Here is a 15511-nt window from a genome sequence, read left to right as displayed (position 1 = left end):
AACCAACGTCCATTCCGTTCCATAACTCTATCGTAATCAATTCAAAGTTTTGAATCCCGTATCAAAAATGTAAAAATCCTGCAACGATCCGAACATATCCTCATGCTCACAAGGTGTGTCTCCTTTTATTTGACTTAAGCCTTTATTCGAGTGTTAACTAGTTTATATAAACTGGTTTAAATTCTATAAAGTGATATAACTATGTAAAAATTTAAAATTAAGAAAAAGACAAATGATTATGATTATAGGAGTAAAAACAATGCAAAAACAATGCAAAACCAATTCAGAGTCAAATTTGTAATAAACCAAAAGAAAAATACTTTACTGTATGAGATCAAAAGGTCCCACATCCTATCTCAGCCTTTGGCCATCGCTTATTCTCTTTAACTTTGGAACAAAATAGATAACCAATCGCAATACAACAAGTAGAATTAGAACAAAGGAATGCACACATTTGAGGATCGGATTACAAAAGTGAAATTGTCGTGCCGTTCGTGTAACTTAATCCACTCCGGACTTGTAAATTCGATGCACAATCAAAGATAATGTCAATTTTAGATAAACGGATAGACCGTTTAATTTGAACTCAGAAAATGTGATAACCTTGGCTTCAAAAAATATTAAATTTTTACCTTTTTTATGAAACACAACGGTGTTGATGAGCAGCCTCAGCAAGTTTGACTATCTCTGCTGCTGTGAGTCAGACCAATTCGTGTACCCGCTTTGGCCACGTTCGACTAAAGTTTGGCTCAAGTGTGAACTCACAAGTCGGAAGTTATTTTTTTGATTTTGAAATTTTCAGTAATTGTGGAATAGCTAAGTAATTTTAACCAAACAAATTCCGTTGCGAGGAGGTAAGGAGCACCGTCGTCTGATTGGGGTTCTGCAAGAGACAAGTGCAAGTAATTGCCGACATAACACAACATCTCACATATTGTCATTGACAATTTGTCAAATTGAATGATAATCATTCAATTTGACAAATTGAGGATTGATTATCAATCCTTAATTTTTGTATGCTAAAGTGATAAAAATGTAGTTTCGAGTACGATTTTATAATAGAGTTTCTAGTTCCAAGTCCACTTAATCTTTGATACAATTTACCACTGATTTTAATTTTGGTTGATTGTTTTTTTATCTTTGTCAGGTAAATCTTGTCATTATGAAGGATCGCTCAGGTGTTGGCGTAGAAGCGCCGTGTTACACCCTCATCAATTTTCCAAGCGATGTGGAACAACCGTCCGAGTTGATGTTGAGATCAGAACTAGGTAAGCTTATGGGTTCAAGATTTTGGAATTTTATGAGGAATTTAAAAACTTGAGCTGATGTTTCGCTGTAACTTTAGAAAAGGGCGACTTAAAAGCAAAGACGGAAGCATTAAAGAAAGTTATCTTTATGATTTTGAACGGTGAGAGATTACCCAGTCTGCTTATGACAGTTATTAGATTCTGTCTCCCACTTCAGGTAAACGGCATTCACTAATCTTGAGGAATTTAGTTATATGCACTAAACAATATTGTAATTGTTCCAATTGCAGGATCACATGGTCAAGAAATTGCTCTTGATTTATTGGGAAATCGTTCCGAAAACGTCTCCGGATGGGAAGCTTCTCCACGAAATGATCCTCGTGTGTGACGCCTATCGCAAGGATCTTCAACACCCAAACGAATTTATTCGAGGATCAACCCTTAGATTTCTGTGCAAGTTGAGGGAACCAGAATTGCTGGAACCTCTTATGCCAGCAATCAGAATGTGTTTGGAACACAGACATGCGTATGTCAGGAGGAATGCCGTTCTGGCCATTTTCACCATCTACAAGTAATGGTTCAAGAAGTTATTACTTGTTAATTTAATAATAGAAATAATAATAGCTTATTATGTTAATGTCTTTGTATTGTGTTTGGCTCACAGGAATTTTGAAATGTTAATTCCCGATGCACCAGAAGTTGTTTCAAACTTTTTGGAAGTGGAACAAGACATGGCGTGTAGGAGAAATGCATTCCTTATGCTACTCCAAGTGGACCAGAAACGTGCTCTTGAGTACTTGACGGCATGCTTAGAACAAATTGGTACCTTTGGGGATATCTTACAACTTGTTATTGTTGAACTAATTTATAAAGTGAGCATAATTTTAGTTGTACATTGTCTGAGTTTAACGTTACTTTAATGTTTTATGCTCAAAACTGTGTAACAAAATATTATATTTATAGGTCTGCCATCACAACCCTAGTGAACGGACTCGGTTCATTAGATGTATTTACAATTTGTTAAATTCTAATAGTTCAGCCGTGCGGTACGAATCTGCCGGAACTTTGGTTACTCTATCCACTGCACCCTCTGCAATTAAGGTTAGTGGATACATTACGCCACATTTTTAAAATATCATTACAAATTGCATTAATTTATTTAAATACAAAATATTTAGGCTGCCGCAACTTGCTATATAGAATTGATCGTTAAAGAGAGCGATAACAACGTGAAGCTGATTGTTCTCGAACGTCTTGCCCAACTCAAGGAGACTTCAACGAATGAGAAAGTTATGGAAGACTTGGTCATGGATATTTTACGGATCCTCTCCGCCCCTGACTTGGAAGTGAGGAAGAAAACGTTGAATCTCGTCTTGGAGCTGCTCACGTCGCGAACTGTATCCGAAACAGTAATGTTTCTCCGAAAAGAAGTTGCCCGCACTCACAACTCCGTGGAACACGACGATACCGGAAAATATCGACAACTTCTTGTTAGAACTTTGCATCAGTGTTGCGTCAAGGTGAGTTGAAATTAACGTTGCAAATTCCATGTCTAGTTAACTTTTTGATTTTCAGTTCCCTGATGTTGCTCCCTCCATAATTCCCGTCCTAGCAGAATTCCTCTCTGACTCCAATGAACTTGCAGCCTCCGATGTGCTCCTATTTATGCGCGAGGCCGCCCAAAAGTTTCCACACTTGACGCCCACCATTACAGAAAAACTGTTGGAAATATTCCCGCAAGTTCAATCCGCCAAAGTGATGCGTTTCACAGTGTGGATTTTGGGAGAGTTTGTGAACACCAAGGAAGACATTGAAAGTGTAATAGGGCAAATTAGGACCTGTTTAGGCGAGGTATGTAGGAAACTTTGATGTAACATAGTGTTATAATACACGCACTAGCTGATAAATTTTTTGTTCGCTTTTAGCTCCCACTTTATGAGTCTGAAATGAAAAAGGCTGCTGGTCTCGAAACGGATGAAGAGAAAGAGAACAGAGAGTCGTCTGAAAGTAAACCTGCTGGTTCAGGAGAAAAGTCTTCCAGTCGACTTGTAACATCTGATGGAACATACGCGAGTCAATCAGCATTTTCTATGACACAAACTAAAAAGGTACGCAGGATTTTAGCACAATTTTAATAAATGTATATAGACCTTAACTAAATAAATTTTTTAGACGGTTAATATCCCCTCACTCCGTAAATATCTCATCGACGGAGATTTTTTCATTGGTGCCTCACTCGCTTCATGTCTTGCAAAAATGGTGCGACGTCTCTGTCTCCAAAGAAGAACGACCACCGAGGACCGTCATAAATTCGTGGCGGAGACCGTGTTTATTATGACATCCATTCTCCGTTACGGAGTTTCAACCCTCCCAGCAAAGAAGATCACTGCCGACGATACAGACCGTATCCTCCTCTGCATCAGGGTTCTCGTAGAAGACAATGAACGATTAAACAAAGCTTTCGTTGAAGATTGTGGCAAAGCGTTGGCCTACATGCTTCACGAGCAGGCCGAGTTTGAAGCAATCCACAAAAAGAAAAAGAAGGACGTCATAGTCCAGCCAGATGAACCAATCTTGTTCAACCAACTCGTCTCCAAAAATGATATTGTGAATGGTGAAGACGTCTTTGAAACTAGCTTAAGCCAGGCGGTTGGATTCAACCCGAAAAAGTCTGATGGTGGTGACGTGAGTTGTTTTGCCTATATCACTTGTGCACTAATTTATGTACTAATTCAAGAAATTTCATATTCCTGCCTCTTATAGTTTTCATCTTCTAAGCTTAGCAAAGTTACACAGCTTACTGGATTCTCTGATCCGGTTTATGCCGAAGCGTATATCAATGTGAATCAGTTTGACATTGTCTTGGACGTGCTATTGGTCAACCAAACTGGTATTTAATATTAAGTATAAAAAAACTGTAAAATATTATCTAAATATTAATTGGCTATTGTACAGATGACACTCTGCAAAACTGTACTCTCGAATTAGCAACCTTGGGTGATTTAAAACTTGTCGAGCGTCCTACTCCCATTGTCCTTGGGCCACAGGATTTTACCAATATTCGTGCCAGCATTAAAGTTGCTTCCACAGAAAATGGAGTCATTTTCGGAAACATTGGTTAGTTTTGTTGATAAGAAACCCCATTTCTAATCTATAACCAAACATGAGATAATCTTGATGATATTTTTAATTCCATAGTTTATGACGTTGGTGGTGCAGCATCTGATCGAAACGTCGTTGTTATGAGTGACATCCACATCGACATTATGGATTACATTTTACCTGCATCATGCACAGATGCCGAGTTTAGAGCGATGTGGGCAGAGTTTGAATGGGAAAACAAGGTTTGAGTAACTAAAACTAACAAAAAATAACTAAAACTGCGTTTCACTTTGTGCAAGAATCAAATATTCACCACGATTGTATATTATTTGTGCTAGGTTGGAGTTAACACGAGCATAACCGACCTTCACCAGTATCTTCAACACTTGCTCAAGTCGACAAATATGCAGTGCTTAACCCCAGAGAAGGTAGACATGTGTATATAAATTAGTTCGATCCTAGTTTATGACAATATTCATCGTAATTCAATTGCTATGGAATGTGTTCTGGGACATAAATATACTACCATTTTTTATCAACATTTTTGTATTATATGGTTGACTCGTGTACCCCTTGTTTCAATACTCGATATTAATCGCTATATAGTCATCAACTATTTTTAGCGCTGATTTACTTTTTTTATTAGGCCACCATTATTACATAATCGACTTGATATTTATGGTTGTTTTACTAATCATTAAACAACGGTATGTTAAAACAATTCTGACGTTTGCATAGGCACTTCTCGGTGATTGCGGGTTCATGGCCGCAACTCTCTACGCCAAATCAATCTTTGGAGAGGATGCTCTTGCCAACCTGAGCATTGAGAAGCCTATCGATAATCCAAACTCTGCTGTGACAGGTCACATCAGAATTAGAGCAAAAAGTCAGGTATACCATCCAAATTATGATCAATCATGGCTAAAATTAAATGTTTTCATTATTACTATTATTACCATAGGGCGGATATGTATGCACTTAAATTCCTCAAAATATGTATGTAATATGTGCTTAAAAAACTCGAAAATATCCACATAAAAAATATTTTCCAATTGCAATTTTCTACTGTATTTTTATTTAATTTTCCAGACCTTTCAAATTTTTAACACTTTGATCAACTAATTATTAAATATTTCATTTTAATCTTCACCTAATGACCAATAATGCGACATTAGTTATATTTAAAGATTTTCAGGGATAATTTTTTGGCTTAAAAAATGTGGCAAACTGGATTTGCTAGTCGTTTACATGAAAATTTAATTTTGACAAAACTTTGGCTTCTCAATAAAGAAAAAGATTTTTACATAACAAACCTCGACATATGTATCAAAATATTTGTATTTAGAAAAAGGCTAAAATATGTAGGAAAATATGTGCATGTACTCAAAAAACCTCAAAATATGTATGAAAATATGTATATGTACGAAAACCCTAAAATATGTACAATATGGAAAAGTATGTTTGAATTTTTGAGATCACGCTTCGATGGAATGTCAGTATGCGAAGTTTTAGTGCGATCTGATTTAATATGAATAAGTTAGAAATACATACATATCCGCCCTCTGATTATTACGTATTATTTATCATAGGGGATGGCACTCAGTCTCGGTGATAAGATTAACGTATCCCAAAAACGTTCCTTAAATCAATCCAATCGTGGAGCACATTCCAATGCTCAGCAAGCAGCTTCAGGAGAAAATGCAGAGGAGAATGATTCATCATAGTTTACATAACTTGCCTTTGAAAAATGTTATTAGTTTTTAATCAAGTATTTATTTATATTGCTGGAAAAATCACTGTATTATATCAACAAAATCTGGGTTATATACGGCTGTAATGACACTATATAAGAATAATTCTAAATTATTGTAATATGCACGTCATTGTTCCCAAGTCAGTCTGGAATTGTGCAACTTTTAGAAATTAATAAATGCGGTGGTTCACTTTCTACCAAATAAAACTATATATGTACTTACATGCATGCATAATACTCCTCACTGATTTAATGTCATCCAGTAAAGATTGATTGTGAATTCCACAAATGCCTAAGTTAGCTTCATTAAATTGTGAACCACGATTGCATGTTGTGTTGGTGTCGTATTACTTTATGGCCTGATCGTGGTGTGATTACAGCGAGAGAGAGGAATTTATCCATGCTGAACTAGGTTTTGAACCAAATCATGCGAAATCTCTAAAGAACAAAGGTTGTCTAGATTAACCTAACCAAAGAGCTAAGAACCTTCATCATTCACTGCAAATATCAAACCACTTTAATCACCAGTCAGTAAATTAATCGTAATTATTGAAGGAATGCTTTAGTTGTCTGTCACAAGCCAATACTCGCGTCTATAAAAATGGGAGGCTCATCTGACTACAAGTTTCACTCCCCAGTTTCGCCTTCTTTAAGTAAAAGCTTTCAAGCGGGGATGACTATATTTTCTTTAGTGAGTTTTCAAGTACGGAAAAGTATTTTTCTGAAAAGCACCAGAATTTGTCCCACAAAAGAGTATTGTCCAACGAACAAAAACATTCCTTCCTTTGCATACACAACTTTGGCGTTCACTAGTTCATCCCAGATTTGTTTCAGATTGTTCCAACAAACTAATTGTTCCACTGGTCAGATCTCATCAGCACCTACTTCTAACTGTTGTGATGGGCTTACTTCTCCCCATGGCCTCCAAGTCGTATTTCCGGATGTCTTCCGCCTTCCTCATTTTCCTCGGTCTCGGAGTGGTCCCCCTCCTCGTCTCCCTAATCCATCCAGTCGACGGCAACCCCATGAAACATTACTCCTCCTGCAAAACCTCCCCTGAGCTCATCATGTCCGCCTTCTTCAACTCCTGCAAGCAGAAGCGAAGTCACGGTCGGCGAGAAATGGTGTCTGGCACTCGTCCAGTTTCGGAAGGTATGTGGGAATTTCTGCGGAGAATTTGGCCTAGACTAAAGATAGTAGACTCACGATTTTGATGACCCTTTCAGAGCTTGAGAACCCTGAAGTTTGGGAAATCCTCTTCAACGACATTCACCTCATGAAGGAGTGGACCAACACGATCAAGAAGTACTCCCCCCAACATCCCAAGAGGGAGCCTTCCCCACGTCGCACCAAGAAATCAGTGTCCCGATGGCGCAGAACCACCCCGGCCACATCAACCTCACTATTGTTCGAAGAGCTGGAACTCCCCCATGAAAATGGTGAGATTGACCCTATCGACCCTCAAAAAACTGACTCCTCCTCCAGTTCGGAGGACGATGTGGATGGCAAGTTGTGGAAATGGATGGTGGACGCGTCCCGAGTGATCGGAGGGCGAGACAGGTTGAGGCGCGAGGAGTACGGCCAAGTCGTCGCTGCTGTGCACAAGTGTTGTCATTTTGGCTGCGATGCGTCCGATTTTCCATGTTAGCTTGTTCCATTTTATGATTTTGATTGATTTTCGAGCTCAAAGTATGATATCAATGTCGCCTTTTGTAATAAACTACGACACACAGTTTAATGCACATCAAAATTAAATTCGCTTTATTTTTATACAATTTAAATTTTTGCTTAGTTAATAAATACACGGACATATGCTGAAACATACCGCAATGAAACATCGTATTTTTTCTGAACAAACTTTTTTGAGCTTGAGTCAGATACGGGACGACAAGTTTGATTGACTGTAATATTGTTCACTAATTTCTGATCCTAATTCTTAACGGTAAGTCTTAAGTATATAAAAAATACGGGGTTTCCATAAAAATATAGAGCTCATCCCCAAAGTTGGGGTTCTTGTAAAAAATATTTCTGGTCAGAAAAACACAACATATTTAAACGTATACTTTCTCATCAGCATGTCGTCAGGTACACGATACGTTGCCTATTTTCTTCTGGGTAACTACTGCAGCATATTTAGTGCTCGCTATATAAAATTATAGTCTGGATTATAAATCTGCATATTGACGAGATAAGACTGCCCTCTACAGATACTAGCTCGTGGACTTGATAATTTAGTATTGGATGAATACATTTTGCGACAGACTAGAAAATATTTCGCAACAATTCGACAGGGTTAAAGTATCTAATGTCTCATGAACCTCCTCAGTACTTGAGATCATCCCGCGTACCTCCGCCAGTCCCAATTTCGAAGGAAACACGCTCGTCCGCCACGGGAGTTTCGTCGACAACAAAGAGATTCGTGGGGCGATGTCTGCGAGACTCTGGCTGCTCGGCCCCACTCCCACCCCGGGCGTACGACGGAGTTCCGAATTTCTTAAGAGAAAACAAGGAGTGAAAACTTGCCGTGGATAAAATTAAGTAGTCGGGATCGGGTAGAATTACTCACCGGCTTCACGTTGCTCCCGTCACCGGACGGATATCTGTCCTGCTGCTCCGGCCTCACAATTATGTCCACTTGCCACTCCTCCCTCTGAGCGAGCGGGTTGCGGTGGTGGTTGCGACCCGCACCGAAAATCCGACCGTCCTGATGCTGCAATGGGTGGTGGCGTTCCTTGGATTTTTTAGGAAGGCCCAAAGCCAATAAACTGACGAGGAAGGGTAAAAATGACGACTGCCTTTTTTCGGAGGTCTACATGCGTTCAATTGCAAAAGACTTTCACCTTCTCATGCATGACTTTATTGCCTTGTAAGCCTTTCAATTAAGGACCCTCCTCTCTACGCACACCAAAAAGTACATATCTAAAATCCTCACCTGTTGCTCCAACTGCTCGGGAGGAGATGGTGGTGGGGTGGGTGACGTCGGAGGCGTCGTCGTCGTTGGGGGCGGAGTCGTGGGCGCCATCGTCGTGGTCACGCTGGTCGGACAGAACATGAGGAGCTGCTCGATCCCACACTGCTTCTTGCAACAGGCGTCCACCACATTTTCACTGCGAGGCCAGGAGGGGAAGGGATTCTGACTGCTGGCTCCTCCATCCCCACCATTTTTGGCCGATATGAGCTGCATCCTGGCCATTCGGTGGCGGATCATTACTCGCAGCTGGGTGTATTTGGGGTCGGTGCAGGCTTCTTGGAGATGCCACAAGAGGTTCATTTGACACTGTTGGAATTTCTCCTCCTCTTGATGCGGCGACAGGGTGGGTTCCGACCTTCGAACCGTTTTAAGCGGAAGGGGTCGTGAGGGTCGTGGGGGTCGTCGGGCTGGTTCCTCCTCGGACTGGGGGGATATGACTTCAGGGCCGTCGTTGTAGTACCCGTCCTCGCCTAGGCTCCCGTCTTCTTCCACCTCGCCATATCTCGAGAGAGGACTTCCCAACGCCACGACGACCATCCCCATCACGACGACAAGGAGGAAGCTCAAGGACCCCATCGGATGGAAATTTATTTTATTACGAGGAGGAGGAGGAGAAAGGAACAAATATTCTAAAATAACAAGTTTCTGATCTTATATTTCCCTGAATTTAGTTAGTAAAAACCTCTTCACTTTTCAGAACAAGCGTTATGTTTTTTCCATGTCTTGAATGTATGAAGGAAATCGACTTGCATGCAGGGATGCAAGTCGAGTACTTGTCCCCATTCAGCCACAGTTTCGTCCTTTTTATCCAAATTTTCAACCTCTTGGGCACACCTACGTGTGTGCATCCGCTTATTATGGGTCCACATCTTAACGTCGTTTATCCTGCTAAATCTTTTCATATAATTTGATGCGCATCCAGAATAAATACGTTGCTTATTCCACGTCATACTTCCACTTAATTTGTCCCAATTATCGTTTTGCGAGGAGGCTTCTCCTGCTTTGATGTCTAATAGGCATCCTTTATCCATAGGTGATTGGCTTAATGTCAGGAGTCCTTCCACCATTTAAGCTGGATGATGATGAGCTAGTCACAAACCGGAAATAGGTACGGATCCTTTCTTGTGCATATACAAGTTCTCTCTTGATTTTTGAAATAATGTTTCTCTTCTCCCACTTTTTTGCAATCATTTTTTGCAATCATTCTAATATTGCTCGGGTTCAATTCGACGGAATCGTCGCGTTATAAATAAGTAATCCTCAAACTGTGACTTGAAAAGGGGAATAATTGTCGTTACAATTATTTCAGCTAGATTTTCATTTCGTTGCATATTCGGACACCCAAGCACGTACGTATTTTGGGAACTGCAAAGAAAATTACGACTCCATTCAAAGGATGTGCATTTCACAAGACGACGGAACCCAGATTCTTTGAGCTAAAGGGCACAAATACTTAAGTAAATGCGTCTTGAACATGCATTTCAGAGTGAAGGTGCATATTCCATCTAATCTGTATCTATTTGCATATAGTTCAAAGAGTGAAAGTAATCATGGCACAAAATAAATATGCTGCTTTTGGAGGATGGAGTTACCAGCCAAAATAATTGCATGCGATTGTGCAACATGAGATTGCAGTAAATTAGCAAAATCGTTTAATCTCTTCTAAGATTGATTATAATCTCTTCATTTGAAGGTGATGATTTGCAACGCTTCCAGAACAATCACCCGAACTCGAGACCAATTGGGGAACATGTCCTGATTGAAATATTATAAAACCTTGCAAACTGAAAACAACTTCCAGAACAAAAAGTGTATGGAAATAGATCTGAAGATTTTTTATGATTTCCACTCATTTGGTTACATGTTTGTCATCTTTAACTTATGGTAAAAGACGCGTTGACCGTACATTTATTTATTTATTTATTTATGCTTAAATTCAATTACACGTGTGCACACTGCAAAGATTTGTCTTTCTCTCACTTTTCCTTTTCATTTATTTCACTTAAACAAATCATTAATCATTCCACAACATATTGACATTGTTCGCCATTGTTCAGCCGATCGATGTTATATTGCATTCAAACCCTTCATTGCCATATATTTATTTCTCTTTTGTGATTATTCGACCAAATTCAGAATATTTTTCTATTTCTACTTAGAGTTATGTTTTTCAAGATTGTGACTTGTGCAGAATGCACTCCATAAATCAAATCAGCATTAACACCACCACGAGTACGGATACATATGTACACACATAATACACGATTACATTACGTTACGTTACACTACAAAATGGTAAGTCTCTAGCTTCTTGAAACAAAATCGTAACTTTAACCAGAAATCGATAACTACTTAACAGGTACATTAAACTTGAACTGTTAACCTGCATGCAAACTATTACACAAAAGTGAGCACTGATTTCAAGGAAAAACTAGCAATCAGAATGCAATTAGGATACTAGAAAGAAATAGATTTGCTAAAATTCTATGTGCGAAATATGCTAAAATTTACACTACCTATGTATAAGTTACTTCTTTTAAGAAGATGTGTATTTACAAGATGTGATCACATACTGATTGACAAGTGTAATAAAAACTGTCTTAAAAGCTAGCTATCAATACAGAGTGGATAAATAATTTTGGAACAGTGTCAGCCACGCAAGGAGAGCAACTGATCCCAAGGATGTCTCGAACAGGATGGACGATTGACAGGGTAGGATACTCAAATCCAGGAATACATACGTATAGCAATGTGTGAAATTATAGCTACTTAATTACGACTACCTACCTGCTAAACATCGATAATTATAAACTGCTTTTCCCCCAGTATTAATTAGAAAGTAGTGATATTCATCCACTCATAATAATATTGCGTACGGATGTGCAACAAATTAATGAATAGGGAATACTAACATTTCTAAATTAATTGTATGCTTTACTCACTAATTCTGTCTCTCACTAATTACTTACTAATACTTAACGTTATGTACATAGTAAACTGTAATTAAGTTATGCAAGATCAATGAAGTTGAAGACGTGTAGGACTAGACTGTATTACTCTTGGGTATATAGTAGACAATTAAGTAATATTTATGCTTTAGCTCTAAGAAATCCTTCCGCGTGTCCTCCTTCACACGTGATCACTGTACAGGTTGGGAGTCCAGCGCTAATTGTTGAAGAGGACGCCTTCATGAGTGCCCAGACCGAATCCCACTTTGGTTTCGATGGGGGGGTCCGTGACGACGGATAGCTTCATGTGAGGCCCGCCTGCTGTTGCTGGGCTCTCTTCGGGGTGAGGGGGTCGTCTGTGGGTGGCATGCGACCGCGTGGGATGGGTCGTCCGCCGATGGAAAGAGGGCATTCCAAATATCCCCCCAGAGGTCGTCGTCCCACCCTGACACCAGAATTCGTTAGTGAGCTTTACGGTTAGGTTACGGAGAGTGCAGGATGGACAACTTTCCCGTCAATTTGCATGCACACATTTACTGGGAAACACCCTTGTTAGTTGATTACGAGAGGAAAGAAGAGTACATACATTGATGAAGCGAGACGAATTGGGGATCTGGAGTCGAGACGATGGCGAAATTCGACCACCCGACATTTCGTAAATTAGAGGTGAGTCGGCAATCCTGGGGGAGGACTGAGGTTCCTGTTCCGGTGCCGACTGTTGCTCCGGTTTAGCCGGAATGATCCAAGTCAGCATTCGAAGCAGGTAGGGGTAGATCTGAGACTGCTCCTCCTGAGTGGGTTAAGTTTAGGAACAGATGAAGAAGGGAAACAGGGACAGTAAGATTTAATTTTTTACTTGTTTAGTGAATTTCGGAAATATAGAAAATGATATGAAAAACGATAAGTTAATAGGGACCTTACAAAGAAGAAAATGAAGAAACTGAAGAAAAAAATGGCAAGAAAAAACTAGTATTTTAAGCAAAACTCGTCTACAACTGCTACAATAATGCAGATTACAGATTATTGCAACCTTTGTCATCTTTTGCAGTCTTCTTGTTGGCGAGCATGACTTTACGAGAGGAGAGATCGTCTTGATTTTCCCCACTGCATTTCCTCCCCCGAAATTCTTGGTCCTGTTGGTGGTGGCAACCCTGTGCTTCTTCCCGACCCCTTTCCGACGCGAGGACCCTTCAACCTGCCCACGCCCACTACATTTCGGGTCGTACAAGCAGCGAACGGCTTCCCGAATGAGGTTAACTCGGATCTCATCCTCAGTTCGGGCAGGAGACGACCTGACGACCTCCTGACCCCAAGTGCTGCTTCGAAGCGAGAGTCGATGCCGGGATAGGAGTTGGTTCCACAATGCCTGCTGCTGATTCCAACCAAGAGCAGCAGCAGCAGCAGCACATGAAAAAAGCAGCAGAGACAAAAAATGCATAGCAATGATCAGGCCAACAATTTGCACATTGATTTCACACAAAACAAACACAAATTTTGGTCCTAAGTGAACTAAATTGAATGGAGGAGCACACTTATCCCGATGGGATTGTCTAGCTTACCGGCAATATTCGGGATGGAGGTGGGGGTGGTGGTGTCGTCGTGGTTGTTGTAGCAGGTCGCCCCTGGCCTCTTCTCATGCACACCCATAAAAAGTAGTTTATTAAGTGATCCACCCATCTAAACCATGCTTAACTAGATGGATAAATACGACTGATGAACTACCCGAGTTTACAAAATTGGTGAAATTCGTCCTCCGTGCAGGCGTTTCTGCAACAAGCGTCCACAATGTTCTTCCTCCTGAAGTCCAAATATGAGGAGTCCTCGTCTTCCCTTAAGAGCTCGTCCCCATCGTCGTCGACGACGTCATCGTCAGCCTCGTCACCCTCCTCGTCGTCGTCCCCCTTCTCGTACCCCTCCTGATCCACGAGGCGCGGAAGTCGGAGCATCATCATGTCCCCACTCCGTTTTCTGCTCTCCCCCCCTCCGCCCCCTCCTCCGAAGCCCATCATGTAGCGGAACTGGGAGGGGTTGCGACAGAAGAACTGGATTCCTAGGAGCAGCCGGTCTGAACAAATCATGATGCGCCTCTCCTCCCCGGTGGCGAAGGAGGAAGCGGCCGGATGGGGACTGCTGTTGCCCACGAAGAGGAGGAGGATGGTGAGGGTGAGGAGCAGCGAGGTCCCGGCCAAAGTGGTGACCACACTCACGGGCCTCTGACGCTGGACGTGGTCAGGTGGGTCTGAACTCCTCCCCATCACACTGACAGATCTGACAAAGGACTTTTTCAGCTTTCGGGGCAAAATGATACCAAATGAAAGGACTCTTTTTACACTTTTACGAGTTGCCCACTTTTACAGAGTGGGCAAATTATGCACCCTTTCTTTGACATAAATACCTCCTATGTTAAACTTGACTTTTACCCAATTCTTCGTTTACTTGGTGTCAAATTGACAGCATTAAACTTAACTGTTTACTTATGTCTGCATGTGTTTACCAGTGCAACTAGCTCACTGCGAAATGTTCGTTGCAACCAAAAATCTCAAATTACCTTCCGAAACGCAAGTCGCAAAGACATTGCAATATTTGCAATTCCTAAACTTGTTAAAGTCTAAATTCATAAAAGTTTTAGTCCGTAAAAATCCCTGTCTGATGCAAACACGGAAAATCTAACCTTTTATAGTTTCTGCGTTGACTAGAAAAGTAGAAATAACATTTTTACATTGACCTTTTCAGATGAGACAAGTTTCTGGAATCGCTCTGCGTGCGTAACAGAAATGAGGAACGAGTCGTGTTTCAAGTACTTTCTCTCCATTAGACGAGTGGCAAAATATGTGTTGACAGATCGTGCCGTTACCTGGGATCTGGTGAGTTGAGGTGCCTTTTTCCGAGACCACTTCCTCTGGGCTGAATTAATTTATGCAGCGTCGCGAATAGTCTCTCCTCCGGTCTTCTCCTTCTGATGAGTTGTTGTTGTTTAGTGGCCAGTGGCTACGAGCGTTGTTCCCGAAGGGGAGTGCGGGCTCACCCTTTTTATCCAGAAACTGACGGAGACGGAGATCTCAAGAAGACGGTGGACCTCCTTCTTTTCCTCCCGGTGGCAGCCTGAACGTGTCGGGGTTGCGTTAACGGAGTGCGAGTCAGCGTCGATCCGTCGCCGTCGTCGTCGTCGTCATGATCTCTACAACATGAGCTTATCCGACCCACGGTGTACAAAATTCATTCACATAATGCAGTGCGAAACCTTCTACACCTACGCACCTGAGGAATATGCACGGGTAACATGATGTGCAAAGGCAGAGCTGCTACCCTACCACCTCGGACTCATTCTCCCCATGTCACTGGCAGTGGTGGAAGGGATCAGATCCGAGTGGAAGTAACGCTTATACCGGTGCTTGGTGGTGGTGCTAAGAAAGCATTATCTGCCTACACGGCACTCCAACAAACCCAGCAAGAAGGCTCATGTTCGTCATAGCTGCATAAAAATTGGGAC

The 15511-nt window shown here is 41.1% G+C and overlaps 4 protein-coding genes across 9 annotated transcripts; 2 read left to right on the top strand and 2 right to left on the bottom strand.

Moving 5' to 3' along the window:
- The first annotated feature begins 703 nt into the window (after positions 1–703).
- LOC110845728 (coatomer subunit beta) lies at positions 704–6324 on the top strand. Of its 3 annotated transcripts, XM_022092212.2 has the most exons (17): positions 710–902; positions 1148–1268; positions 1346–1464; positions 1538–1818; positions 1912–2119; positions 2211–2348; positions 2426–2767; positions 2823–3098; positions 3173–3355; positions 3420–3932; positions 4011–4137; positions 4203–4364; positions 4446–4591; positions 4688–4777; positions 5088–5240; positions 5311–5345; positions 5939–6072. In XM_022092212.2, the coding sequence occupies exons 2-16, from the start codon at positions 1163–1165 to the stop codon at positions 5329–5331; spliced, it is 2865 nt and encodes a 954-aa protein (XP_021947904.1). In that variant the 5' UTR covers positions 710–902; positions 1148–1162; the 3' UTR covers positions 5332–5345; positions 5939–6072. The 3 variants fall into 3 exon arrangements, with proteins under 3 accessions (XP_021947903.1, XP_021947904.1, XP_021947902.1); XM_022092211.2 differs by lacking the exon at positions 5311–5345 and having other exon boundaries at positions 704–854; positions 5939–6324; XM_022092210.2 differs by lacking the exon at positions 5311–5345 and having other exon boundaries at positions 713–902; positions 5939–6324.
- Positions 6325–6733: 409 nt separating this feature from the next.
- LOC110847389 lies at positions 6734–7926 on the top strand. Its single transcript, XM_022094323.2, has 2 exons — positions 6734–7254; positions 7329–7926. Exons 1-2 carry the CDS (start codon positions 7002–7004, stop codon positions 7748–7750), a joined length of 675 nt encoding a protein of 224 aa, XP_021950015.1. The 5' UTR covers positions 6734–7001; the 3' UTR covers positions 7751–7926.
- Positions 7841–9824, bottom strand: LOC118435086. 3 transcript variants are annotated; one of them, XM_035850272.1, is made up of 3 exons: positions 9035–9824; positions 8669–8911; positions 7841–8595 (listed from the first exon to the last, which is right to left on the bottom strand). In XM_035850272.1, the coding sequence occupies exons 1-3, from the start codon at positions 9647–9649 to the stop codon at positions 8425–8427; spliced, it is 1029 nt and encodes a 342-aa protein (XP_035706165.1). In that variant the 5' UTR covers positions 9650–9824; the 3' UTR covers positions 7841–8424. The 3 variants fall into 3 exon arrangements, with proteins under 3 accessions (XP_035706165.1, XP_035706166.1, XP_035706167.1); XM_035850273.1 differs by having other exon boundaries at positions 8669–8833; XM_035850274.1 differs by having other exon boundaries at positions 8669–8812.
- Positions 9825–11140: 1316 nt separating this feature from the next.
- LOC118435082 lies at positions 11141–15171 on the bottom strand. 2 transcript variants are annotated; one of them, XM_035850265.1, is made up of 6 exons: positions 14876–15171; positions 13744–14289; positions 13581–13650; positions 13052–13390; positions 12608–12811; positions 11141–12466 (listed from the first exon to the last, which is right to left on the bottom strand). In XM_035850265.1, the coding sequence occupies exons 2-6, from the start codon at positions 14274–14276 to the stop codon at positions 12239–12241; spliced, it is 1374 nt and encodes a 457-aa protein (XP_035706158.1). In that variant the 5' UTR covers positions 14277–14289; positions 14876–15171; the 3' UTR covers positions 11141–12238. The 2 variants fall into 2 exon arrangements, with proteins under 2 accessions (XP_035706158.1, XP_035706159.1); XM_035850266.1 differs by lacking the exon at positions 13052–13390 and having other exon boundaries at positions 14876–15168.
- Positions 15172–15511: the final 340 nt, after the last annotated feature.

The sequence above is a fragment of the Folsomia candida genome, unplaced genomic scaffold, assembly GCF_002217175.1.
Source record: "Folsomia candida strain VU population unplaced genomic scaffold, ASM221717v1 Fcan01_Sc003, whole genome shotgun sequence".
Lineage (NCBI taxonomy): Eukaryota > Metazoa > Arthropoda > Collembola > Entomobryomorpha > Isotomidae > Folsomia > Folsomia candida.
The sequence above is the reverse complement of the archived record's forward strand: the minus strand, read 5'-3'. Positions and strand labels throughout refer to the sequence as shown.

Coding starts and splice junctions, on each gene's coding strand:
- LOC110845728 (XM_022092211.2), top strand. CDS start 1,163: ATGAAGGATCGCTCAGGTGTTGGCGTAGAAGCGCCGTGTTACACCCTC. Junction 1,269..1,345: donor GATGTTGAGATCAGAACTAG/GTAAGCTTATGG, acceptor CTGTAACTTTAG/AAAAGGGCGACTTAAAAGCA. Junction 3,356..3,419: donor CTATGACACAAACTAAAAAG/GTACGCAGGATT, acceptor TAAATTTTTTAG/ACGGTTAATATCCCCTCACT.
- LOC110847389 (XM_022094323.2), top strand. CDS start 7,002: ATGGGCTTACTTCTCCCCATGGCCTCCAAGTCGTATTTCCGGATGTCT. Junction 7,255..7,328: donor CACTCGTCCAGTTTCGGAAG/GTATGTGGGAAT, acceptor TGACCCTTTCAG/AGCTTGAGAACCCTGAAGTT.
- LOC118435086 (XM_035850272.1), bottom strand. CDS start 9,649: ATGGGGTCCTTGAGCTTCCTCCTTGTCGTCGTGATGGGGATGGTCGTC. Junction 8,912..9,034: donor CCGAGCAGTTGGAGCAACAG/GTGAGGATTTTA, acceptor GAACGCATGTAG/ACCTCCGAAAAAAGGCAGTC. Junction 8,596..8,668: donor ACGGGAGCAACGTGAAGCCG/GTGAGTAATTCT, acceptor TTTTCTCTTAAG/AAATTCGGAACTCCGTCGTA.
- LOC118435082 (XM_035850265.1), bottom strand. CDS start 14,276: ATGGGGAGGAGTTCAGACCCACCTGACCACGTCCAGCGTCAGAGGCCC. Junction 13,651..13,743: donor CACCAATTTTGTAAACTCGG/GTAGTTCATCAG, acceptor GTGCATGAGAAG/AGGCCAGGGGCGACCTGCTA. Junction 12,812..13,051: donor GACTGCAAAAGATGACAAAG/GTTGCAATAATC, acceptor TAACCCACTCAG/GAGGAGCAGTCTCAGATCTA.